The sequence below is a fragment of the Telopea speciosissima genome, chromosome 9, assembly GCF_018873765.1.
Source record: "Telopea speciosissima isolate NSW1024214 ecotype Mountain lineage chromosome 9, Tspe_v1, whole genome shotgun sequence".
NCBI lineage: Eukaryota > Viridiplantae > Streptophyta > Magnoliopsida > Proteales > Proteaceae > Telopea > Telopea speciosissima.
In genome coordinates, this window is record NC_057924.1 from 4,138,468 (window position 1) to 4,165,715 (window position 27,248).

The 27,248-nt window shown below is 38.1% G+C and overlaps 2 protein-coding genes across 3 annotated transcripts; both read right to left on the bottom strand.

Annotated features, from left to right (window-relative positions):
• Positions 1-200: 200 nt before the first annotated feature.
• On the bottom strand, positions 201-7,381 carry LOC122639351. Of its 2 annotated transcripts, none has more exons than XM_043832177.1 (5): positions 6,947-7,381; positions 6,488-6,609; positions 2,319-2,410; positions 619-705; positions 201-427 (listed from the first exon to the last, which is right to left on the bottom strand). In XM_043832177.1, the coding sequence occupies exons 1-5, from the start codon at positions 7,315-7,317 to the stop codon at positions 320-322; spliced, it is 780 nt and encodes a 259-aa protein (XP_043688112.1). In that variant the 5' UTR covers positions 7,318-7,381; the 3' UTR covers positions 201-319. The 2 variants fall into 2 exon arrangements, with proteins under 2 accessions (XP_043688112.1, XP_043688113.1); XM_043832178.1 differs by having other exon boundaries at positions 603-705.
• An 11,716-nt stretch (positions 7,382-19,097) lies between these two features.
• Positions 19,098-25,960, bottom strand: LOC122640972 (O-fucosyltransferase 2-like). Its single transcript, XM_043834274.1, has 10 exons — positions 25,236-25,960; positions 24,528-24,617; positions 24,305-24,404; positions 24,132-24,193; positions 23,898-23,986; positions 20,982-21,102; positions 20,736-20,879; positions 20,222-20,556; positions 19,887-20,127; positions 19,098-19,554 (listed from the first exon to the last, which is right to left on the bottom strand). The coding sequence occupies exons 1-10, from the start codon at positions 25,809-25,811 to the stop codon at positions 19,240-19,242; spliced, it is 2,073 nt and encodes a 690-aa protein (XP_043690209.1). The 5' UTR covers positions 25,812-25,960; the 3' UTR covers positions 19,098-19,239.
• Between the last annotated feature and the right edge of the window lie 1,288 nt (positions 25,961-27,248).

Below are 27,248 nucleotides of genomic sequence, written 5' to 3' on the forward strand. Positions count from 1 at the left end.
TGAAAATTTGATTCCCTGCCAATCAGCACCTAAATAGGTGTGATCAGACTTCAACTCTCCATGCACCACCCAACTTTGAACCATCTCACCTTGGACCAATTGGTTAATCAATTAGGAAGCATGCATGTCAAAAAGCAAACTCACAAATTGGCTGATCAAAATATAGAAATACAGACACATATCTATACATACACACAAAGGGTAAGAACCAAGTTTAATTTATTGACATACTTTACAAATGTTCCCTTTGAAAACCTGTAAATACAGCCATGACAAGTGATATACTGATGGTATAACAAAATGGAAAATTATGCATGAATCAGCTGGATGTCCTTGCACCTAATCTCTTGGAAAGCTCTTTAATGATAGGCTTCTCTTTAATTTCTTCCTCTCTTTTGACATTCCATTTCTTTGACATGTTTTCAGCCTGGAATTAAAAGCTAGAGTTAGTTCAATTATAAAAGCAACTATCATGAAACTCAAAGTTATGATTAAGGAATGCAGTTACGATATGATTAATTATTTACTATCTAATGCATTCCTGATTCAAAACAAAACCCCCTCACCCCCCCCCCCCCCCAAAAAAAAGAAGGGAAAGTAAACTGTTCAGCAACATACCCAAACTTGTAATGGCATGAATTGCTTCCTAACCGTCTCAAATTTGGGCTGGAGGATGTCTTTGCCTTTGGTTTTGATGTCATCACTCTGTCAGAATAACACAATTTTTCAATGAGAAGTAGAAAGAAAGATTGTACCAACAGGGAAAAGAACAGAAACAAAGAAAAAAACAAGTGGATGATATAAATAATGTCGAGAAGAATGGAAGATGCATTAGTAAAGTCAATTATAAGACTTCACCCGTCAACACTCTAAAAGATACTAAACTAAGGGACTTCTATGTCTTTTTTTTTTTTTTTTTGGAGAGGGTTGGGAGAGAACAACTATGTTAAAATTAGCTGAATGCAGATGCTTAATAATCCACGTACCTTGGACCTCCCCTTTGCAGCTTTCAACCCTAGCTTAAAGGCAATAGTGGAGTCCACTATTGCCTTTAAGCTAAATAAGATCAGCTATGATCAGGTCTGTTAGTCCTCAATGGTTGAACTCCATATCAATACATCTACGACTGAACCTATACCACCATCACCCATCAGTTGCATTGGAAAGACGAAAGCAACCACAGATCCCTTTACCCTTGGAATTACCAACTTCTCTACCTAGTTAACCAAATCTCCCAGGGAACCGCTGACAGAAATATAATTAGTAGTTAGGACTTGAACTCACTGGGGAGTATTACCTATTCACCAAAGACCCTTTGAAGTCTGTATATCAATTGGAAAAGTTCACAAATCACATTCTTCATTCTCCTTTAGTGTATTTATTTTTTTCAATCAAAACACACATTCAATTTTTTCTGTCCTTCAAATGATTAAATATTTACTATCTAGCATTTCTTCATTTAAAAATAAATCTACCACATTCAACAATTCAAGACCTAATTAATATATCAAATCAGTATTAACGGAGATTTCTTTTTCATTTGAAACACATACCAGAAATTGGGTGGCAATTGTTGATCCAGCCTGGCTTATATTAACCCTTAGAGTGGGCTTTTGATACCAGCCTCATCAATAATCAAGATGCCGCACCAACCAACTCAACTCAGCCTTATCCCAACTAAATGGGGTCAGCTAATGGGGCACCAACCAGCCAATATCAATACCCTTCCTAGACTGACTGAACCTGCTCGGTTTCCCCCCCCCCAAAAAAAAATTTTCTAATTTTCTGTAACTATGAAAGTGTGAAACTAAAATTAAGAAGTCCTTAAGAAGATTATACAGATCACCTAAACTTGCCCCATAATTATTGAACTGGGTAGCCATCCCTCCATTTTTAGTAATCAGACAAGTTCAGGCAGTGCATGTAGCCAGACCGGCCTATTCCCTTGGTCAGCCTGGAGAGAACCTGCCCAATTTTCAATCCTAACTAGTAATCACAATATAAGCAAAGCAATGCATCACGATAAAATCAACTTTTCTGCAACACCATCAATATCAACATATTTGAGGAATCTACAATGGGAACGGTTCCGGTTTGTTGAGAAACAACAATGCCCAATATGTAGATCCTGCACCCAAGCGAATTGATACAAAATATTGACCATTTAACATTATCCTTTTCAACTTATCAGTGGAACAATAAAAAATATTCTTTTCAACTTGATTAACATTCTCCTGTTTCATTAAATGAAGAAGTCACACACACAATACAGGAGGAATTTGAAGCCAAATAAGTAAATTAACACAAGGTTTACTTACATTGTGCAGCTCTAGCTTGGAGGCTATCAGTGCAAATGTTAAAGTGGACCCACCAAAGACAAGCGCAGTGGCAACAAAAAATGCCATTCCAACTACAAGACAAAACACCTTCTGTTACAAGAAGCCTAACGGCATACTACCACTGGATACAGAAAATATCAACCATGAACATTCAACCAATTTTGGGAGAAGAAGAAGAAGAAGACCAAAACATTATTCGAATCAAACAAACTGCTAGCTAAACTAATTGAAATATTGTGTTAATAAAAATTATTGTTCTGGAACTTATCTCTTTATCCTTTTTGAAAAACAAAATACACATGAGTCCAATAACTGAAACTTCCTTTGTTAGGTATGACCAGAGTATTCTAAATAGAAAAGAACACCAAGAATACGTTTTGGAATGAATAAATTGGTAGCTAAACCAATATCAGATTGGTATTTAAAGGATGAAAATTATAAAATGTTAGTGCTTTAAAAAGCCAAATGGTACATAGCCTACCTTAGGTAATATATATATACATAGCCAAATGGCAAATAGGAAGTTTCCAAGTTCGTGCCCAGGTACAAGCCAACCGAACCGCCTGCGAAGATACTTTTTTGTATGTTCTCTTTTTTTTCCCTAAGCGGACAAAGCAAGAAAATGGATGCGTTAGCGCCCATGCAAGAAAGCATCAGACAAAGCACGCTAGCTGATCGTAGACACCCGCCCTGCCTGGGACAAAGAAGAAACTCCCTCAGCGAACAAGCAACTTCTGAGCCCCAATTTGAGTAAAGCGTGCCCCCTGTTCTTCAGTGTTGGTCAGGCCTTTTCTTTGCTAGGTTGGGTGCTTGTAGATCAGCTTTACTCTGACCAAGTGCTTGGTTGCATGGGGCAGCACGCCTTCAATTCTTCGATATATTTCTTGCTGGAAATATCCCTGATCCCATTGATAACGAGTGGGCCCAAATAATTCAATTGGGAAGTTGCTGAACCATACCACATAGTTCCAGCAACAACAAAGGCTGCAAAAAAGACAACAGAGATACTACTGGAAAGTACAGTTTCAATGTTGCCCATACGTAATCCTTTGTATAGACGTTGGGGCTATCGGACAGGAAGATGGAATAGGCCCACTAATATGCCCAATGTCCCTGCTGAAATATGATGAGAGGCTATTCCTAACGGAACAAAAGGAATACATGCCTCCTTACCATATTCATTTTCACAAACTCAGTATGAATCTTCTCTTTCTTTTTCCCTCCTTTTTTACTCATTTTTCTCCACCTTCTAAATGCCCAAGCAACAAATTACATTCATGCACCATACTTGGAGGGGGTTCCTATTCTTTTCCACATGCTTTCCACGCAAACAAGATTTTCTTCTCCTTAAACTTCATATTATGTATCATTTTCTGTTAGTCCATACAGGAAAAGTCTGTCCAACCTTTTTTATTTTTCCCTGTAACTCTGCTACCCTCTGTTAAAAGCGAAAAGCCTTCATATGCAGTGGCACAAGCAAGGGAATGAAGGAAAACCCAACCCAATTCTCTCCCCCCCCCGGTCTGAAAAAAACATAAAGAAACACCACAAAGGAAACAGGAGATGAATTGAACATATATATAGACATTTCTTAAGAAGCACTTCCCTGAAATATGTAAGAAAAGCAATTAAATCAAATTTCAATGAAAATACCAATTGGTTAACAAAGAAGAGAGTAAATTCACAAAATTCTTTAAAACTCAACTCATTATAAAGCAGAACCTGAACAATTAGTGTCATATAATATTGTCAAGCATCCAAAACATGAAAATCACTGGTGAACCCCTCTCATTACCACTCAGAAAATTCTCCTACACATCTTTCTACAGAAATAAGATAATACATTCCAAGACAGTTATAGACTTACAGTGGTTTAAGTTATTAGGTGGAGAGGCCCAACTGATATGATAAGGCATCCAAAGTCTAAGAGTTTTCTAACATGGGATTATTCCCAACAGACAATGGAGTGTTTTGTAAGGGTATTTATGTAATATCCCTTTATATGTTCTAATATAATCCTACTTGTATTAATGCCCAGGCTGTGAGGGGCAATTTAGTAATTAGTCCATCTGACCTAAACCCTAGTTTTCCTATATATACTGTGGAGGCAGCATGCAGGTATTCCAAACTAGATACTCAGGGTGTAATGCTTTAAGCTAACACGGTGACACCGTGAATCAGTTAGATTATTCTAAACTGATTGGTAGTCTCATGTATGCAATGAGTTGCACTAGGCCGGACATAGCCTTTACGGTAGGCATCTGAGTCGTTTCACTAGTAATCCTGGAAAAGAGCATTGGGATGCCCTATCGAGGCTGATGAGATACCTTAAGGGTACTCAAGGTTATGCTTTATGTTATAATGGACATCCTCCAACTTTGGAAGGATATTTGATGCATCTTGGTGCTCAGATTTGGGAGACAGCAGATCCACCGGTGGTTATGTATTTACACTAGGAGGAGCAGGCTGTAGCATGGAAATCCAAAAGCAGACTAGTATTGCTCTGTCATCTATGGAATCGGAACTTTATGCTCTAGCTTCGGGAGATGAAGCAGAGTGGATAAAGGATCGATCATGGATATTCCATTGAGGAGTTTTAAGTTAAACTCTATATCTATATTCTGTGATAATCAAGCAACCAAGACGATTGTGAATAACTCACTCTTTAATGGTAAGAGGAGACACATCAGGCTGAAACAGGCTATGCTGAATTATAGAACAGAACAAGGGATTATCACTTTGATTGATGTGAGATCGAAGGATAATACGGCGAGATGCCCTTACAAAGGGATTGAACAAAGATCGAACATTCAAAACTACGGGGAGATGGGGTTAAAGACCATTTAGTCGGTCTTAACCTAACCCGATATTATTTTGAATTATCGAATCTCATCTAGCCTTGGTAAGCATTCGGGACAGTTTACATGTTTCGGATAACTTAGTTAGGTTACTAAGTATGGGGGTTTGTGAAACCATTCCAAACTTGATGGGGTAGCAAATTTTCATGTGAAGTCTCCTTACTTTGTTATTCCACAAAGGAATATGGGAAATGTCGATATGTTTCAATGATATTGTGCTAGTCTTTATGTCATTCCAAATTTGATGACATGTCTTTCATAGTATGGTGTACCATTCCAAATTTGATGATACAACATAAATCTATGACTGATATGACGAATACGATATTCCAAATGGAAACATGGTATGGTCCTTATGATAGAGACTATATAGGATCGAGTTCTTGTAAAGAAACTTGATGATGATGCTTATTGTTTTTTGATTTACCTTGACCATATATGAAATGTACTAAGTTCTTATTGTTGAACTAGATACTATTGTGCAAATGATTGAATTCATAATATCTTATGAAATTCATATTTGACAAATTACAGAGAATGGCGAAGATGGAGGAGAACGGTTGAATCGGATCTCGATGAGGATGACTTACTTGATGAGTAAAGTCACATGGATTGCAAGGACTTTTCCTTTTGATTATTTCTTTTGGTTTAGCCACTTGCATGTGGAACTTCGGATTTATTGTTGGGTTTAGTTTTGATCTAAAACCTTTGTTTTATTTCTTGAAGTTTACTTATTTCTTATTTGATTTATTGGATTATTGATATTCAATTTATATTGATTCAATTACTGATTGAACAATGGTTCCTATACATGTGTAATGGATATATGTAGAACATAGGAGGAGATTGTAAGGGTATTTATGTAATATCCCTTTATATGTTCTAATATAATCCTACTTGTATTAATGCCCAAGCTGTGAGGGCAATTTAGTAATTAGCCTATCGACCTAAACCCTAGTTTTCCTATATATATCTATTGGAGGCAGCGATGCAGGTATTCCAACTAGATACTCGGGGTGTAATGCTTTAAGCAACCTTGTGCTTAAAACCCTAACCCTAACATGTTTTACCTAATAATGAGCCAACTTGATTCATATGAGAAAGTAGCGATTCACTAGCAGCTCTAATGGTTCAAATTTACTTTGAAACACTGGAACATAAGCCATTAGATATATTCTCAAAATTTTTAAAAATGCTTCATCTATATATTTAGGAATATGTGCACTGTGAACGTGGATAAACTGAGAAATCTCAAGTGAAGATAATCAAGCGGAAACAAGATAAACCTACTTCGTGAGAGCCCTTCAGCTGCGGCCTTCAATTTCTCAGCGTTAACAGGAGTATACCCGTCACGACGTAACCTATTGGCTGTCGAGGCTAAATTGGAGTGTTCTGTGTAAGGCAATTCCCATCTGCACGAAATAGCATATTATGAACCCAGATAATTATTTTCCGGTTTTCTTTTTCTTTTAGAATTTTCCTCCTATCTTCAGTAAAAGCTATAATTAAATGCCAGGAATCATGGAAAATTGCAGACGCAAGAGGAAAGGCAATGAGCTCAAATTCATGAAAACTGGAAGCCAAGGAGTTTGATTCACAGATTGCCACGACCAAGAAACGAAATTGAAGAAATAAACATTGTCGGGACAAACGAGCAATAAATCAAATTCAAATAAAATCAAGCTGAAATACAATCTCACAGATACCCATGAGGGAAAAAGAAAGAAAGAAAGAAAGTAAGAAACGAACCTTTTGGGGCCAAAGGTGACCTGGGGGAGAGAAACGTAAGCGCGAAGAGGGTTGAGAGCATCGGCGGAGACAGAAGGTGCCTTGTTGGGATCGGCACGAAGAGCCCATTTGGAAGCGGTGTAGAGAGAAGAATCAGAGGAGGAGGGTTGGTCGAATAGCTTCCAAGGCAACGAATGTCTGAGAACCTCAGGAAGAACGTCTGCTTTAGCTTCCTCATCAACAATCAAAGAAGAAGAAGAAGAATTGGAAGAGGAAGAGGGGAGCTTATTGTTTATCTTATTCTTCTGGGCAAGACGTCCTGCGGCATTTTTGGATTCCTGTAAGAAGTAAGAACCTTCTGCGCTTGCCAATCTCCCTGCCAAGAAACTCATTCTTTTTTGGGTTCTCCTTCCTCTTCTCTTGTTTCGTCTTTTACTTGTGTTCAGAATTGACTTCTGAAAACAGTTTGTTCTAATTCTAGGAAGAAACTTCTAAAAATATCTAAATTTTGTTGAGAACAATTAGTTCCAATTCTAAACCCTCGAAGACTTTAACCATTAGATCAAACTTGGCTCTCAAGGATCCTTAAAATTAGTTTGCTTTGCACAAAATTTCGATCGAATTATTGGAAAGGAGTGTCGAAATTTAATACGTTCACTGGGTTGTTCATTTGAACAAACATTGGTAATTACTGACTTTTTTTATTCCATTTTAGCTTACGCTAATCATTCCTCTCATGCTTCCTGACTTCCTCATTGGTAATACCTGCTACCGTCAAGATTCATGTGAGTCATGATCCAAATTTGTCAACTAAAATTTTCAACCTAAGAGGGTAAACTTTAGAATTCTAACTCTCTTATTGGCAAGGGTGGCAATCGGTTCGGTTTCGGTCATTCAGTTCAGTTTTGTTTCGGTTCCATGCCTTGATGGTGTGAGCAGAAATCGAGTCGGTTCTAGAAATAAAAACCGAATTCGAACCTGCTCGGTTCAGTTTGATTACGGTTCTAATTTAAATTTTCAATATGGGTCTAAATCGGTTCTCCGATATGATTCCAATTCGGTTCTTCAATACAGTTCCATCCTATTAGACTGTCAATTGTTGTTGTGTTGCTCTCTTATCAAGAAACTCCATTTGTATAAATAAAATGCTCACAAAATTTGAAAGGAACCAAAAATATTAATAAATAAATAAGAATCACAAGTGAGTTCTCCATTTAGATATCATATCATTCAGCTTACCTATCAATAAAGTAAGAGAAACATATCAAAATTATAGTTCCTAAAGGAAAAGCAACACCATAAAAAAGACAAATATAGGTAGTTTGAACTAAAACCAAAATCGAACCAAATTAACGGTTTAGTTTCGGTTCAAATTGATGGTTTTTGAACTAAAACAAAAATCGAACGAAATTAAATGCTTATATACCATAACCGAAACCAAACCAAGTTTATTTGGTTTGATTTGGTTAATTTGACTCGGTTTTGGGTTCGGTATTCGGTTTCAGTTTCGTCTTGACATCCTTACTTATTGGTCTCATAAGAAAACTAAACCTAATTTGCACGAAAAATTAAAGAAATAAAACTAAGAATTTGAATCCAAATCGGTTAGAATCAATAAAAAAAAAAAACAAAAAACCTAGAATTGGGATGTTATGTGCCTAATGGTGTTCAATCTAGTGTTTGGGCGCTAGATTGGGCCCAACATAGTATGAGATAGGTTAAAGGGCTTGATTTGTTAGCTATTGAGCTTTTGACGTATCAGTGAAATACCTGACATTTGGTATCAAAGTCGGGCATCACATCACGGAAAGGACTACCTTAGAGAAGGTCAACCTGCCAGAGTGAGAGCTACCTTATGTGAGAGCCGCCGAGGACGGCAGTTGCGGAAGCATGGTGGTCTATTATGGAATAATTATCACCTTCAATTCGTGGACACCTCCAATTCCTCCAATTCTTCTAATAAGGGGGAGTGGACCCCACCTTGGGCAGTGTTTTTGGGCAGGAGCTAGGTGGTCGTTTCCGCCCCCATGTGAGGAATTGAAAGAGTTGGAGGGGGCAGCGAATTAGAGGGAACAATGATTAATCTATTATGTACCTAATGGGGTTCAATTTAGTGTATAGCCACTAGATTGGGTTAGCCTAGTATGGAATAGGTTAAAAGGCTTGATTTAAAGAGCATGGTGGTGTATTATGTGCCTAATGGGGTTCGATCTTGTGTATAGACACTAGATTGGGCTAGTCTAGTATGGTATAGGTTAAATGGCTTAATTTAAATATTTCATCAGCTCTGGAGCTTTTGACATATCGGTCAAGTACCTAACATGGAGTCTTTGAAATGTCCCGAATTAAGATTGATCACGATCAATTCTAATCCGAATTGGCTGATTCAACAGATCTTATTCCAATTTTTTAAACCATGAGTTGAAGTTCTAATTCTAGGTTTTTACTTGTTTTGTAAAATTCTCAACTTAAGGTAATCCCTTTTCCTTTCATGGTACTTTCTCATAAACCTACAAGGAAATATGAATTTTTTTAGCTTTAATTGACAAAGTTGGGAATTTTAGGTTTAGTCTTTAGACCATAAAAATTGTCTATGGGTGCATATAGGTAGAACCAAAGTTCAAGTAAAGAATTGGCAATGAAATCGGTCTCCATCGATTTTGATTTCGATTCAGTTAGAATCAGTTGGAATCAGTTACAATCAGCCTGAACCATAGAAATCCAATACAAATCGATCAATTCGAATCAACCAAAATTTGATTCCTCGAGTAACCATGGATACAACCGTATTGGGTACAATTTGACAGGATGATGATACCCATTTCCTATAGTGAGATTTCTCTCAATGGAGAAGACTAAAGAGTAAAGCACAAGGCATGGACCTTAACCAATACTCATAGCAGAAAAAGGGGATGAAACCTTACTAAAGCCTTGATGATCAAGTTAAAAAATCAAAGTGAAGTCATTAGTAGATGGGTGCATGTATCATAAAAATTGGGAGAGGGTTCTCTGAGTAAGCGGCGTAGAGAAGTCAACATTTGAGGTGTATTAAAACGGTATCGTACATTAGAAGGCAGCGAAGACATTTCATATGAGGAGGAGAGAAAGACACATACATGCTGATGTAACCCTACCCAACGGTTGAGAGAACCTTTTCTCTAACTTTTAAGAAGGTTCCCCACAATGCTAATATGAGATTGAATCACTCATCCCAAACCAATGGTGACACGAAAAACGGTATCATCCGCATAGATCCCACATGGTCAAAGTAGGAGAAAAAACAACCATGTGAGAGGGTGATAGTATATTGGTGCTGTGGAAAATATTTTCCTCAAAACTTTTATTTCCCTACCCCTATCCCAAAACAAGTTGATATTGGCATTGTAATATTAGCCAAACCTTTTGAACTTCTATAATTTTTCATGATCTTATCGAGCCACGATATTAATTTTGCATGATAAGACTGAAAGCCTGATACAAAGAAATAGAGGGTGATGCCTTTGCAAAATTTAAGTACCAACTAAGCAGCCACATGGTAAGATTGCTCCATTACGACCTAATGGTTGCAGGTTTGAATCAGATAACAGTCTCTAAGCAAGTGGGGGTAAGGCTGCATACTTTATGATCATCTAAAGAGCCCATAGTGACAGAAGCCTTGTGCATTGCAGCATTGCATACTCCCTTTCTTAAGCAGCCACATGGTGGATTATTACTTCGAGACCCACTTCAATAATCTGTGAATGTGATAAGACATGTAAGCAACTCTTGTTAGAGACTTGTATTAAAATCCTTTGCAGTATCGATTGGGCGGTGGTGCACATTCGACGGCACAGCAGAGACCATGTATACCATGTGTGCCACCATATTAGCTCTTCATCTCATTCTCGGATATGAATCTGCAATGGTGTGCAATTAATTGATAGAAACAAAAAAAGTACATTTTTGCAAGGTGTGTGATCCTTAACGTGGCTTAGCTATCACTTCATCTTTGTAGTGGCTCACCGTTCATGGAGTTATGGGAGCTTGGAAGAAAATAAGAAATATCATCTCCTTAAAGGATTCTTAAGTTTATGTCCAATGTTGAATTTTATTTTTTTTGTTTCAGGAGATGAAAACTACAGAGTGTGGTCCACTACTCTTTATGTCGATCACAATGAGAATCAAACACTAGGGTTGTTGAATATGAGACCGGACCGATTGAGCAGACCGAATTGGTTGGACCAAATTTAAGTTGATTGACTGAACATCTTATCAGTTCGGTATACTGAAATTCGATTGAACCAACGGATAAGACCGATCAAAGCCAACTGTTTGGACCGAGACATGAAAAAACCGATAAAAGACTGGAACTGATCAGACCAATAGCTATCGATTTTGGTTTAACTTTTATAGATCGAACACCTTATCGGTCAATGTCTGCAAAACCTATTGAGATAATAATCCCACATCGGTTGTGGGTGCTCCGATTATCAAGTATAAGAACCACAAGATGCCACCCATGAAGACAGAGCCTAGAAGAGACCATCCCATTTTGAATCAATTGGTTTTAAGATGAAAGATTAATATGGTATCAGAGCGTGTACATTGGGCCTCCTCCACCCATGAAGACAGAGCCCATAAGAGGCCACCCCACTGTGAATTAATTGATTTTAGGATGAAAGCTTAATAAAACCAAACCAAACCGACCCGTTGGACACTCGTATACAACAAGAAGTGTGAAGACAAGGGCTCACCACATGGTTGGAGCAGCCTAAACTATTGTGTGTGTGTGAGTGTGTGTGTGACCCCCCATAAGAGAATTTCAAAAGGGAAAGGGAAATGTGTGAAAGGGATGGAAGGTCAGGAGTTCCTCAGGCATTATCCTATGGAAAGGACAGCCACCCTATATTCCTTTTGTAGAAGGTTCTCATGCCCTTCACTTAATCAATAGTGTTGTTGGGTTGTTGAACGAATTAATGAGAATTTACTATTCTCCTTTTACTCCTCACCCCCTCCCAACCTGTAATCCTTCTTAATTCCCAATTCCATTTTTCCATGGCTGAGATTACTGAGCTACCTTCCATATACCCTCTTCTTCTTCTTCCTCTTTTTAAATAAAACCCAGCTGTGACCCCAAAAACAAATTGTATAGATTTCCATATCAAATAACTGTTCATCAAGAATAATTAAACAATAGGGATTACAAGCCTACAACAAGACTAAAAAAACTCTAATTAGATCCAAATCATATATGGGTCTTACCTTGATAATTAATCTTTTGTACAGAATCTCTACCCTGTATTAATACTATCTATATAATCTGTATTAAGCTGCAGACCCACCTGGGAATCCGTATTGAACTTGGTCTTTAATCTCTGATTTGAACTCTAAGGAGGAAGAGGGAAGCAGAGAGAAGCAGAGAAGCTGAAGAACAGAGCTCATCAAGAAACAGCAAAACTAGCTTAAAGCCGCCTATTGTGAAGTGGGTTTGATCCTGTTGGTACCTTTCGCTTCTCTGATTCCAAGTCTCTTGGTTGGCCAATGGGGGCTGTAGTGCCTATTGAGGGGTGGAAGACTTGTTGTTGATCAGTTGCAGTTAGAACTCTGAAAGTGAATCTCTTCCGAAAGGCATCAATCCTTGGAGACATGGATAGAAGGAGAAAAGCAAGTAGTAGACATGAACAAAGGCGATTCAGATTCATATCGAATCAGAGAGAGGGAGAAAGAAAGAATATGCTGATGGTGGTGGTGGTGAGAGAGAGAGACAGAGTGAGGTATAAGAAGAAACTTAGAACATGAAGGTCACCGTTTGAGAAGGGCTATTGGAGGTGGAGGTGGAGGTGGAGGTGGTGGTGGTGGTGGTGGAGACCCCACTTGAATAGCTTTAGTTAAAGAGAGGCTAATGAACACAAAAGGAGAGGAGGAGGGGGGTGAGAGGTGGTGACTCCCATAGTCTCTCCTTTCCCAGGCTTTTTAAGGAAGGAAAGGGAAACCTAAGATAGATGTGAACTTGAATGTAGAAGGGCTGCTAGGTTACCACCATTCATATATTTGACTATTGGGAGAGACTTCCCCACGTTGCCAATTGTGGGGAATCCTAGAGAGCATGGTTATACATATCGGTACGGTATCGGGGGTATCGGCCGTGCCTGATACCGCTACTTGCTCGATTCTATATTGGTGGAACAGTTCTTAGTAAGGGCAAATTGATCTAAAATATAAATTTTTTATTGAAATTGAAGGCATAATTATCTTATACGGCCCATATGGCCCATTAGTATCGGTATTGGGTATGACCAATTAGGATCCTAATACCGATATTTATAATCGGTATGCAGAGATCAGGAAGGAGAGATAAAATAAAGAGATCGTTCAATTAGTGCCCAATGAGGCATCCAACAGTTGGGATGGTTGGCACACACCCCGGCCCCCAGATTGGATGCTTGAGCATGCGCTACCATTGGTCCTGATGTTGGCATAGGGGCACGTGATCAAGTAGTGTTCTCTCTCCCTTTAATAGATGCACTGATACAACTTGGTATCGGTATCGTTGGATATCGTGATTTAATAACTTGTATATGAGGACGTACAGGTACTGCGTGGAAAAGTTGCTTCGGTGAATATTTTATAAGAAAACTGAAATGACAGAAACAACCTTTGACTTTTGAACAATTCAACACCTAAATGATGCTAAGCAATAGTAAGTGGGTATTGATAACACACTAACACACACAAGTGCGGAGTCATCGAAGTGCTTTGTCCACTACGTGTTGGGTATTTTGGTAATCTCACATAGTCAAAATCTAAAAAATGTCAGATCACACGCCGACGCACTCAATTGGCTTCGTTGAAACTTTAAAAACTATTTTTTTTCTTTCTATGTTTTTTTGACTTTATAGCAAAAATAGTTTGACGTTAGATTGGAATAAGTGTAGTGGAGGGCCCACCAACCAATTCCAAATCCAATTCCAATCTTACTTCGATCTAAAATGATTCTGGTACTATGGAATCACTTTCCATAAAAAATATGATTTACATTTACAAAGTCAAAGGATCACTTGCGATCGTGGGAATGGAAAGATTGAGAACCTGGCCGGTTGAACCGTTGAAGAAGTTGCATTGCTTTCACTTCAAGTCTTCAACCAAGTCAAAGAGTGAAGGCCACCGACTCAGCCCGCAGAAGTAGGAGAATGAGAAGGCCAAAAGGTTTTGTGGATCGGTGCACCAGTGCATGTGGTCCTCCCTTCATTTATTTAAGACCCTTTCGATAAAGAAGAAAACAGTTGGAAGTTGCCAAATATTAAAAAATGTATGCATTTGAGTCAACATTTTTTTGGTAGAAATTTAAGTCAACGTATTTTAAAATTCAAAATCTGATCGGTGTTGATTCGGATTGGAATCCGCTATGATTGATTTTGATTCCAACCATTTTGGAGTAATGGATTTTAGGGTTTTGGGGATCAATTCTAGTCGTTTCCAATCCGATTCAGATAAGAATTCTAACTACTCACCTTGAGGAGGGTTGAGCTGAGCTCAAACTATTAGGTGAATGGGCTCAATTGATATATGAAGACACTTATTTCCTAGACTAAATCGAATGTAGGATTTAGGGGTGTCAAAAACAATAGGGTAAATTACACATCACCCCCTGATTTTCAAACGAAACTCAGATCATCCCTTGGTTTTTGAAAAAACTCAAATCATCCCCTCTACAGTAACGATGTCTGTCTGTTGTTAGTTATTAGTGTGAAATGATTATTTTACCCTTGTACTAAAACATTAGAATTAAATTTATAGTACACTGCTAAAAGGTAGTTTAGGGATTTAAATTTATTTAACTAGGTGACATCATCACTTAACGGCATAAAACTAACGTTAATGACTAATTTGTCATATTGGGGTCTAAACCAGGGGGTGATTTGAGTTTTTTCAAAAATTAGGAGGTGATCTGAGTTTTGTTTGAAAACCAGGGGGTGACGTGTAATTTATCCAAAACAATATTGAACCGGAAAAACCGATCGAATCAATTCCCAATAAAGTTAGCTTCGGTATGAGGGCATTATGAAATCCATTTGAAAACCAGCTTGACCAAATTAATCGAGCAAAACAGAAAAATAAGGCTGTCAGAAGGTTTGTTATTTTTCTAAATGTCACACGACATCGATTCTACCACGTGGAAAGATGATATGTCTATTCCGGCCATTGGATAAAGAGGACATGGTCAAGATTAGCCACATGTTAAACTTCATAATCTAATTCAATCATATACCTCTTTTTGTATTGGTACACATCCTATGAATATCCATGCATGTGTACCAGTAGTACTCTAGACATTACTGTGCACTCTTCTAACTCTAAGTGAGAAATGGAAACAAACAATTTAGATTTAAAAAATCGTAAAATTGATGGCTCAAATTTGTCCTATTATTTTCAAAAACATCACCTCCCATTATTACATGGATAACTAAATATCGTGACTGAACAGGAAAATTTGAAATTCAATCTGATAAAAGCCTGATAAAAAAAAACCAAAATAAATCAAACTAAACCAAAACTGAAACCGAATTGTCATTTATCATTATTACATGGATGTGATTGTGTTCCTTAAGGAGTACTAAAATTTATTGTTGGCAAAAACGCATTTAAAATTTCGGTCTAAACACGTTTTGTCGTGCAAAATGGCAAACGACAAGCATTTTCATTAAAAACACGTTCTCGTTTTTGGTATTTTTAAATGTCTTGGACTTAACTTACCATATCTTTCTCTCCCCAACTCTGATCGGCCTGACTCTTTCATATACGTAAAGATGATTCGAAGTGCTACATTTTTTTATGATATCACCTTCAACTCAAGGTCAATGCATGGATACCGAAAATGGAAACATATATTTCAAATAAAAATTCCTCAATTTATATGAGACATATATTTCAAATAAAAATTCCCCAATTTATATGAGAATAGTATCCTTTTTTTTGTTCCGTTTTTTTGAAATGTAAACGTTTAAGGGCACGTTCTCTATTTTTTTACCAATTTATTTGACCATCCATTTGTAATTTTTTACCGTTTAAAATTCACCGTAGGATTCCATTTTTTTTTACCGTTCCCGTTTTTTGTAACTAGTATACTAATAACCCCTTCCCACACATCCAGATGGAATGATCCAATTCCCCATGCTTCTTGAAAGTAGAAGCTTGGAAATATGGAAGTAATGACTCGGTGCTATAAAAATCGAGTCTTCCCATGTTCTCTCTCTCTGTCTCTGTGTGTAAAACTGTAAAATTTATTTGTTCTTGTGTGGTTGACGATGAAGATGGAGACGATTCAGCGGAAGAGGAGGGAACGAGGGATTGTTCTGTTTAGATTTCATTAATTTTCACCAGTAGAATCAACAGAGCAACCAAAAAGCTTCATGGGTGAGTCAAGTCACATCATATCATTGGGAGAAGCACTTCTGATCTGATCTGATCTGATCTGGAATTCCAGAAATTTTCTTGCATTCTGAGGTCTTAAAAGGAATTATAAAATCAGATCTTTGCTTGGCTCACTTGGTAGTTCTTGATCTGCATATGAAGAGTTCATCTCCCAATTTGAAGTTATTACAGACTATTTATAGATTAACTCACCTACCCACCATAAACAAACTCACCAACCCTATTTAACATTTTGACATTCTCCTTGCACTTTTTTGACTGTCTCTCTCTGTCTCTCTCTGTCTCGCCATTACTGATTACTCTCATCCATCCACCCTCAAGGCCTCAATTACTAGCTACTTAATTACCCATTATTTCCTACATTCTCTGCTGTCTCAGTCCAGGCTGTCCCCCTTCTTTAATGTTGATGAAAGCACAGAATAAGTTAATTAACAAGCCAGAATAGTAGTTGGGAGGGTGAGAGATATATATATATAGAGAGAGAGAGAGAGTTGTTGAATGCTGTAGAGATCCATTACAGCTTCCAAGTTATCAGTAATGGAGACAAACTGTCAACCATTAGAACTGCAACTTCATACTCTTGCCGGCCTGAGTATCTCCTCTCCTCCTCCTTCATCACATCGAGAGGTTGCTTTCAGATTGATTTCCCACGGAAATAAATTAAGAAAAAATATGGTAACTAATTAAGGTTGTCATATTTCACACCTAAAAAATAGTGGGAAAGGTTCTCTGAGCAGCCAGGGGAGGGAAGGGTTGGTTATGACACTTTTCTCTCTCTCTCTCTCTCCTTTCCACATAAAATGATTTTGCTGCCCTCAAAAAAATATGGGGCACTGTTCTCTGTGCGCTGCGGCCCAGTTACATGGAGATGGGTGCAATGACCACCTTGCCCCCTGCACAGCTGCCCATGTGCTTGGGCGCACCTGCGCTGCAGCACAGAGAACATTCTCCCAAAATATATATATAGAAGTAAAATGTTAGCCCACGGATTGCTAAATCCTGACCTGTTGAAGCCTGACATTGGACCAATTGATTAGTGAATGGCCCATGTCAGGCCTAGTCCAATAATGGAAAGGGCCGGTAACAACATTTGGTTGTAGCCTGACGCGTTCAATCGACATTGACCGACATCGTTAACCGATTCTCAAACGACTGTTTCTAGACCAATTAACCCATTTAAGGCCATTTAGTCTGATTATAACTCGGTTATGTCCAGTTTATAGTCTGTTAACGATTGTTAAACGAGTATTTAAAGTTTGATTATAACCTGATTACCATGAATCTGTTTATGGACCAGTAATCAACCGGCTGAATAGAAGTGTGTTCATGCCCTAGCCTCTGAGAATGTTTGGTAACGGTGTGAGGTTTAAATTGGTTGGGACCAATTAGGCCTGATCGAAGCCAACTGTGCTTGACTGATTGACACCCCTAGTTCTCTAAACAAGTGGTATAGAGGAGTGCACCAATCAGGTTCTATGAAATATATCGGGATAGGGTACTTTGAACAAGTGGCATAGAGGAGCACACCATCTACATGAGGTCATTTCATGTTAGGAGGAGAGAGACATAGTGAAAGGGTGCTAGCATAACCTCCTTGACAACTCTGAGAAAATATATATTTAAAGGCAAAGGTTATATGAGCCGCTAGAGTAGGGTACGCTAGCCTTTTTGTGTGTATCTCTCTCCTCTTCACATGAAATGACTTTGTTGCCCTCCAATGTATAATACCATTTTGATGCACCTCATTAGTGGGTTCATCTATGCTACTTGCTTAGAGAACCTTCTCCTCTCCCATATATATACATACAACAACCATAGCCTTATCCCAACTAAATGGAGTTGGTTACATGGATTCGAAGAGGCCATGATAGAATAGAAATAAGAGAAGCAGAAGGGAGTTTTAAAAAAAAAAGTACAAGGAAATTAAAAAAAAGATAAATAAAATTACTAAATGAAAAAGTCTATGCAGTATTCAAAGTAGCATCCCAGAAACATCTCTCTACAAGGGGTCAACTACATTGGTCCTTGTCCTCCACACAACTCTATCTGCGGTCATACTAGGATCAAGCCCTACCACATGCATATCATTTCTTATCATTTCTCCAATAGTCATTTTAGACCTGCCCCTACCTCTTTTAGCTCCTTCAAATTGAATCAGGTCACTCTTCCATATATATATATATGGAGAGGTATTTTCTATCTGGGAGCATGGCCTATGCCAACGCTCACAGGTCTACCTCTCTCTCCCTCAATAGGGAGCAGAGATGTCATTTCATAGGGAGAGAGGGGAGAGAGGGGAGAGAGAGACTGAACAACGCTAGTGTAGGCCACACTTCTGGACAGAAAACATTATCCCTATTCAGGGCAGAGGCCGATCTTGATTCCCACCAATCCGGAGCAGAGGTAAGTGGATCAAGTAATGTGGACTGAGCAGATCCAGCCAACGGAGGAGGAAAAGGGACAGGGAGAGGGGAAAAGCAGATGAAGGGTGTGTGAGATGGAGAAACAAAGAGGAGGGGGGGGGGGGGGGGGGAGGCATTCAACTGGTACAGTCTAAACTGTCGAATGGAAAGAGATCAGCCTGTAATGATCAAGTGTGAAATTCTAGACCTTAACTAATGCGCAAAAGTTTAATTGTTTTTTCAACAGTTCAAAATCCTTCAACTATGAGTGGGTTTGAACCACTTTTCTCCAATTGATTCTATTTCTACCTCAGAATTAACACATGAACAAATGCCTACAAATCAATTATTATGAACATATTGAGCCCTCTAATTCACTGGAACCCAGGAAAAAAATTATACAACTAATGTTACAAATGTTAATTACCCAAAACCATAATCAATAAACAATGGATTTTGCATATATTAATCAACATTTAATTCCTAGCCAATGCACATTTACTACTCTATGTCTGTGGTGCACATACACTCCCGACACCGGGGATGCCTGTAAATACTCCTTGCAACAGGTCTGTCATGAACCTGCTTACTCTCCTTAACTGCTTTCCGAACTCTAACTTCAAACTCCTTCCATTCAATTGTGGAGTTCTTCAAGAAGATGCTTGAAAGCCTACGCTTGTTTGGACGTATTGTTGGCATTCCTCCTCCACCATAGTACATCCGGTAACCTGATACTAATGACGACAATTGACTCCCAGAGTCTGTCATGGCGAATGCATCAGCAGCAGCACAGCCTATGAAGTCCAATGCCGCTAGCTGCAAAATCCAATCAATTCAATCAATATCAAGTATAAAGCAATTGAATTAAGACGATTGACACTGGAGCATGTTGAAGTATTGTGAATTTCATGGTAAAAAGCAAGCTTGATGAAATTACGGATAGAAAAATGGTCTCTTCTTCTTCCCCACCCACAACCCCTCTTATTTTAACTAGCTTGAATTTGGAATGTTTGTGACTCCAGAAATGAACTGCAACCAGAATAATGATCCTGGAAGACTAAAATCAAAATGCAAGGACTCCAATTAAGTATGCATGACTGTTGTAGAAAGAAAATCACAATAAGAAAAAAACATAAACTGCAGACTACCTGAGAAGAAAAGTTCGTAAATGGTTCAATCTCAGACTGTGAAAGGAGGTTCTCTTTAGTAACCAAATTAGGATACAAGTTGGTCAATGCTCTCAATCTTGACTTTCCCCCATAAATTTGTGCTCCTGCCAAGAATACGTGTCTCTTACGGTTCACACCCAGGGCAGCTAGCATTAGTGCTGCTTCTTCTGGTGTTAGAGGACATTTTCCCTCAGTCCGCAGCTCCGCAGCAGAAGGTAGCCTACATGATATTAAGCGATTGCAATAAATGACAAGAAATATGAAATAGTTATAAGATTACATAGACAGTTCAATTGATACCGTATTATGCATACTTTGTGGTCTTCTTGAGAAGTGTCAATGCAGGAAAGTGGATTGCACGATATGCTTCCAACTCTTCTCTTTCTTCTTTACCACCACCAAAATCACATAATGAATGAGCTACCATGTCAATTTCAAACCTTAGATGTAAAGCTAAATATCTGGACGACTTTGAAGGAGGGTCCGTTCTTCCCAGAGTATTTGGTTCTGCAAGCAGACCAACCAGATTATGATCCAGTGGTCCTCGATGAGATTTATGCTGACGCAACCTCTGAATAATCAAGGCACCAGCTTCTTGTATTTTGGGAACAAATTCCAGAGCATGAAAGTTACATCTGCACCGGAGTCTCTAGATGAAGCCTTCAATTAGGATTGAAGAAAGAAAGGAAAGCAGGTAGAACTTAGAGAGAAACCAGATAAAACTAAGGGAGAAGGAGAACAAAGTAAATACGTTTGGTTTGAAAACTAATAGTAACATACAACTGCCAAACAAATGTCAAGTACCTAACAATTCCCAAATCAATTTACCTGCAATTGAAATGGTACAGGGTCAAAAGCCAATCGGTTGCCAAACCCAACAAAGTGGACAACTCTATTTTGAAGTAGGATTGGAAGAATGTGTTTCAGAAAAAAACTTGGCTTTGCTTCTTTCACGATGTCCACATCAGTCACCTGGTAGGAATTCATATAAGCAATGCCAAGCAAAGAGAAGGAAAACACACTGCGGAGTAAATTCAGTATACATGAAGAAAATGATATGGTAGATCTACTCACAACACTACCAATTGCCTCCAAATCTAAGGACTGCAGTTCCACTGGGAGTTCCTTCACTATTTGGATATCAGGCTTTAAGTAATTGATAAAATGCTCCTCCTGATAGATATCGCTGAACTGACTAAGAATATATAGAATATGACAGTATCACTTTCCATCCCCAAAATGCAGAGAGCATAAACCACTATACCATGAATAGCATACAAAAGAATCCTCAGATATAGAAACCCCACCCCCTGCTCCTTTTATTTATTTATTTTTTTTTTTTTGGGGGGGGAGGATGTTCATGTCAAGTGATCACAAAAATATGGAAATAACTCTTGACAATTTGCAACTTCACATAGCTGACAATGCAAAAAAAAAAAATTTCATGATAAATCAAAGGAAATATGATACCAATCTTCAGCAGAAGGATTTGAGTTCATTTAGACAAATACAGATAATGACCAATTCAACATGATTTTACACACCAGTAGGCCTGGTCATAGTTTAAACATCAGTAGGGTCATCAACAAGTGGTATTCACTGAATTGGTGGTATCAATCAGCACATCATGATCCAGGACAAGGCAACAAGTTTATTTTTGTGTAAAAAGACTGCTTCTTTGCTCACTTGCAGTGCACCAACACAAGTTTTCGCAACGATAAGTGTGGCCACAAGTCCTAAAGCCAAAGCTCCTCGCTACAAGTTGTATGATGGTGAAATTAGTCTATTTGTTTATGTTGGATCCCTAGTGAGAGGATTTTGTGTGTTGTTGTGCCCCTACGTGTTGATCGTGCCCCCTTGGTGCCACATGATGGAGTCACGTGCAGAGCCGTGTGTGGACTTGCACGTGCTAGGGGACTAGGGGAGTGTCGTTATGTGTTGATATAAATTGTTGTTGCTCATTATGTGTTAATATACATTGTTGTTGCCCTTAGTTAACAGCTCAAGCTTTTGGAATAAGCGGTTGTAACAGTTTAGCTAATGAATAACCAATGAAAATCAGCTCAAGTCCAGTCAATGGATGATACTTGAGAAAAGAAACAACCATTTCAAAGGATTGTTGTATCAGAACACTACTCCTACCCTCATCAGAGAAGTGACTTTGTAAGCTTACTTAACTAGACAATTTAGTCATCCAGACATGAGTTATATTATCCAAAGCACTGTGATCTGTTTTGTTGAACTCCTGGCAATAATCTTCAAGGGTCTTTTCTAAAGTTCCGGGCTCCGAAGACCAAGGCTGAAGAAAAGAGAGCACCCTCAAATAAAGGGAGCTCAAGAATTGTTGTAAATTCATTTTATATTCTACCAATTTCAGCCAACTCCCCTGTTTCCTCCCTCTGGACTAATATGACTGTTGATTCAAAAAATTTTGGAAGCATATGCTTGTATGGTTTGACCCTTTCCTTATTATAAGATATTTTTTGCATTCAATTTCTGCAATTTTTTTGTTGTTTGTTTTTTGGGACCTCCGGCCCTCTCGTACTTGTGCTTGCGGTCTTTGCGGCATTATTGTCAGCTTCTATAAGTAGCAAAGCTTGTGTATCCTCACCAACTGCTAGTTCAATAAATCAACCAACATTTGATAGCCATAAAAATTCAATAATAACGATAATGCACAATGCATTTTCATCTTTTATTTTCGTTAATTAATTCAATTAAAATAGCACTCCGATACCCAAGGTTTTAAGTATCCTTCCGTTATCCATCGATACTAACTGATACGTATCATATCTTTAACGTACCGATACGATACAGTACGGATAAGATACCTAAAAATAATTTGGTATTAGTACATGTAAGAAACCTCATCCTTTATATATAATCAATTGAATGCACTTATCTCATCATACTTTGTTCTCTTTTTTATACATGATATATTTTACATATCACTTATTTATAGTGTTTTATGCTTCAAAACTGTATTTTACATATATTCTAAGCATTTCCATATGTTTCTTGATCATTTCCATACATATCTAGCATATCTTGCGTCTCTCTGATAAGTTACGTTATGTCTCTGAAAATCACCATTCTGATATGATACCCGGTACCGATACTTTAAACCTTGCCAATACCTAACTTTGTCATTCCCTAGCCTCTTCCTTGGGGGGGGGGGGGGAACTGGTCTAAGAATGACGAGTTTTGGACCTCTTGGTCTCTCAAGCTGTTTTAGCATGTTAGATGTTACACACTTACACCTATGAAAATTGGTGAGGTTGTTTCATTATGGGGTGTACAAATTGACAATGGTACGAACTAAACAATTCATTTCAATTAAGATGATTTCGAAGTTTTCAAAAGGTTGTTCCAAACATCTTTACCTTCTTCCCCTACCCCCACTAAAAAAAAATAGCTGTTCAAAATTTATTTCTAAACTCAAGCAGACAAAGAACTAATGCAAGAAGAAGCATAGCTGCTCTCCATCCTTCAATGTACGTGAGAAGATTGCATGTTAGTATGAGAAAACAGTACTTCGGATAATCCATCACTCTAGTCTCCAATGTTGTCAAAGTATCTATCTTGGCTTCTCATTCCTTACAATCTCAACCCAAATCAGGGAGGACGTGCTTTTTTTTCCTTCAAGAGGATATAGAAGAGCTAAATTACTTTCAAGAACAATTGCAAACAGACATTAGAAGGGGGGAAATCCTGAAGCAATTGTATGCGACAAATGGTTAATTAGTTGATATATTACACTGATAAAAACTTTTGCTTACTACCCTGCAATTAAAGTAGATTTTGACCTAAAAGTTATCAAAGGTTTCACAATACATTTATTTAAGCTATAAATCCTAATTAAGAGATATGCTTTAGGATGTGATAATGCCATTTAGTCTCGTTCCTATGCAGAAGGATAAACATGGTAAAAGAACCTCTCCAAGCAAAGAATGAACTACACTGACAAATAGGGAATGGAAAGGAAATTACCTCACATCTCTCCAAACAGTACTATACAAAAATTTTGGAACGACAAGAGTTGCATTCAGTAATCGAGCAATCGCAACAACATTACAGACCTGTTACCAAGAATAATAGATGAGTCCAAATGTAAGAATATTGTTCCAGCCAAAATAAATGATACAGTATAGAATGAGTACATCTGGAGTTGGATAACCTCACGGATTTGTAAATGCAAGAAATTCTTTTTTAAGTATTACTTACAGCTACTCGCTGCTGGTTTATGCCACCATTTGCACTGACAAGGATGTATCCATTTTTTCCGTCTGCAAAACACGACTCACAAACAAGGCCAAGGGATGATCAGCATCACACACATGGACGTGGTCTGAATCTTAAAAAAAAACTTCAAAATGAGCAGTAATAATTGATGTTACCACAAGGTTCCCAATTGCGTTGATCTGCACAGGGCGTCCAAGCAGAAGCAGGAATCAACGGTTCCTCCCACAAATCTTTTGGCTCAGATTTTTCCTCCCCCTGAATGCAGGAGATCTCAATAAAGAGCGAAACTACTGACACTTATCCATCAAACTAAAGTATACAAAGCCCAAATTATATTACATACTGATAAAATTTCTATATGGAAACTGCAAAGCCTACCTCTGCTAGTGCGTGGGCAGCCAAAGCCAACATCCTAGCATATAGAAGTTTCTGTGGCCGCCTTTTTTTGGCAAGCTTGCTCCATCCTCCCTGAAAATACCACCAATACGGCCATGCGAGGCTCAAATTATTCCTTGATATATGAACTCGAACATTTTTCCAATATAAAAGTATCGTTGATTATGAGTAGCAGAACATAAAGTGAAAATAAAATCTTCTATACTCCTACTATCCCACTATGATGAAGCACCCACTTATTACTCTAGTTCAACCTCTGAGGGAAAACAACTTGATCAAGTACAACCCATCATCAGTAGCAATAATAATTAATTTTTCATGTCATCTCTGGCATGCCTCAAGTTATCATTGAGTCCATGGTGGCTACCAGTAGATCGATGTGGTGGGCATCGAATGTTGACCTGTTTTGAGGGACTTACATAGATTTCATTGACAGGCAATGCTCCTACTATATCGTCCACGCCTTACAGAGGGAAAATTTCTAAGCTGGAATTTTCTCATGAGAATAAGGACCCACAATTCACCCGAAGAAAGGATGGTTTCCATGTTGAAAATAACTCAATAAAAAGATTAACAATTTTATAGTTTCCATATTTTCTTTTCCATTTTTGCTCTGGAATTGGTTTCGTTACTAATGAAACAAATTCGTAGCAGTTAGAAATAACAGATTCGCAGTTGGAAGAGACTTACACGAATAGACGATGAATTCCCATTGACGAACCCGTCGCTGGGAGTGAGACCGTTGTCCTGGAGACGCGAAAGCATCCACCAATTCATCAAGAAAAAGAAGCATAATAGACCAATAATAACCAGAAAGCCAGTCGTTCGCTTCCTATACCATACTCTTCCAGCCTTTCTTTTCACCCTTTGTTGCAGCTGAACCTGCGGTTGTTGCTTCTGTTCCGACCAAAACCCAATAAACTTTGACTTCCACCATCGACTATTGAAGCTGAAACCCAACAACTGGAAAGGAGACCGATATGAATAATTAGATCTCTGAGCATTAGAGAATCTACTAGGAGACGATCCATAGCTAGGCCCGAAGGCAGACTCTCGGAATCCCACGGGACTTCTCGGAGAGCTTTGCCTGCTTCTTGGAGTTGTAGAGTGGGACCTTGCGTGGAAGGAACTTGACCATGCGCTGACCTCAGATCTATCTGAAACCTTGATCTCCGCAATCTCAGGGTATCTAGCTTCCTCTTCTTCTTCTTCTTCTTCTTCTCCTTCAGTTCTGTCACCAGCTTCAATAATCAAATCAGAAGCCATAATCGAACTTCCGAAGCTCCTTCGAATTTAAACGAACAACCAGAAAAAGCATAAAAACTGGTTTTTTTTTTCATTTGATGGTTACTGGGTTTTGTTTCGGACAAGAAACCGATGGAATCGGAACGACTGGTTTGACATTTCTCCTGTAAAACAGAAGCGAAATACAAGGGAACTACTGTTCATTCCCAACTTCTTTTAGACCTTTTTCTTTAACTGAAAATAGTTTTAAATTTAGGAATTTAAACGTTTACAGTAGAAAAGAACCCTGTTTAACAATCTAATGTAAACCATGAAATCTCCAAATAAACACACAACACGAGAACCTATTCTATATACGCAGCGCTGAAACAGTAAAAAGCCTATGTATATACTATACCATAGTTAGTAAAATACAGGTATCAACAAAAAAAAATAAAAATGGTATATATATACTTGGTTGCATGGTTTCTACACAAGCGTCTGAGCCAATGGGTGAGTGCACCTGGGTATCTACCCATGGGGTAGAGGCGTTGACTCTCACGGTGCCTTATGAGAGGGCGTAGGAAACACCACCAAGTAGAGATCTTTTCCTCATATATATATGCATGAGTATTTAACGGATTTCAATAATATTTTTCTTAATTTCATGTAAAATAAGATACACGGTAATAATACGGCACGTGTTTAATACAATTCTTTGTTTTTTAATTTTAAGAAAAAAAAATGAAGGGTTCCTAAAAGATCAAGTTTATAGGTATTGATATGAATGCCCATATTGATCACCGTCAATACTGATCGATATATATTACCGGGGAGAAAAAAATACTGATCGATATGGATTGGCTTTGTATAGAGCTGGTATCACACAAATTAAAACATACACGAATATTTTGCTGATACTTTGTATCGATATTTAGTACTGACAATACCGATACATATTGACCTATACGATACCAATACATAAATCCATGATAGGAATAAGAATTGACATGACGGATCAAATCAAACTAAAACTAATAAAGATGTGAGTTCTAAACAAAATCAAATTTGGATCTGAAAATGATATCAGAGGGGATTGAAGTCATTATGAAAATTTCATTCTCATTGTGATTAGTATCTTCCCCATAAGGGAAAGAACCGGTAAAATCTCGATTCTCCCCCCCTTCCCTCCTCCGTGTTAGTGACGTGAGGAACCCTTTCACTACTATATATTTAGTACAATTATGTATTTTTAAGGGAAAGAACATCACCCGGTCATGCCGAACACGCCACTACTGTACCCTAACACAGGGGCAACATGTCTGGCGCGACCGAGTGGTGTTCTTTCTCCCTTTTTGTAATCATAGAATATGTTATGCAAAAATACCGCGTATAATTCAGTATTTACAATACGTTACACATAAAAACCGCAAAAACAACTCTGATTCAAGTTTTCCCTACTAGGCATCATCATTCCTG

Coding starts and splice junctions, on each gene's coding strand:
- LOC122639351 (XM_043832177.1), bottom strand. CDS start 7,317: ATGAGTTTCTTGGCAGGGAGATTGGCAAGCGCAGAAGGTTCTTACTTC. Junction 2,411..6,487: donor AGCTGAAGGGCTCTCACGAA/GTAGGTTTATCT, acceptor TTTGTCTTGTAG/TTGGAATGGCATTTTTTGTT. Junction 706..2,318: donor CCAAGCTAGAGCTGCACAAT/GTAAGTAAACCT, acceptor TTATTCTGACAG/AGTGATGACATCAAAACCAA.
- LOC122640972 (XM_043834274.1), bottom strand. CDS start 25,811: ATGGCTTCTGATTTGATTATTGAAGCTGGTGACAGAACTGAAGGAGAA. Junction 24,194..24,304: donor ACGCAATTGGGAACCTTGTG/GTAACATCAATT, acceptor CGTGTTTTGCAG/ACGGAAAAAATGGATACATC. Junction 20,128..20,221: donor CTTCTCAAGAAGACCACAAA/GTATGCATAATA, acceptor AATATCATGTAG/GCTACCTTCTGCTGCGGAGC.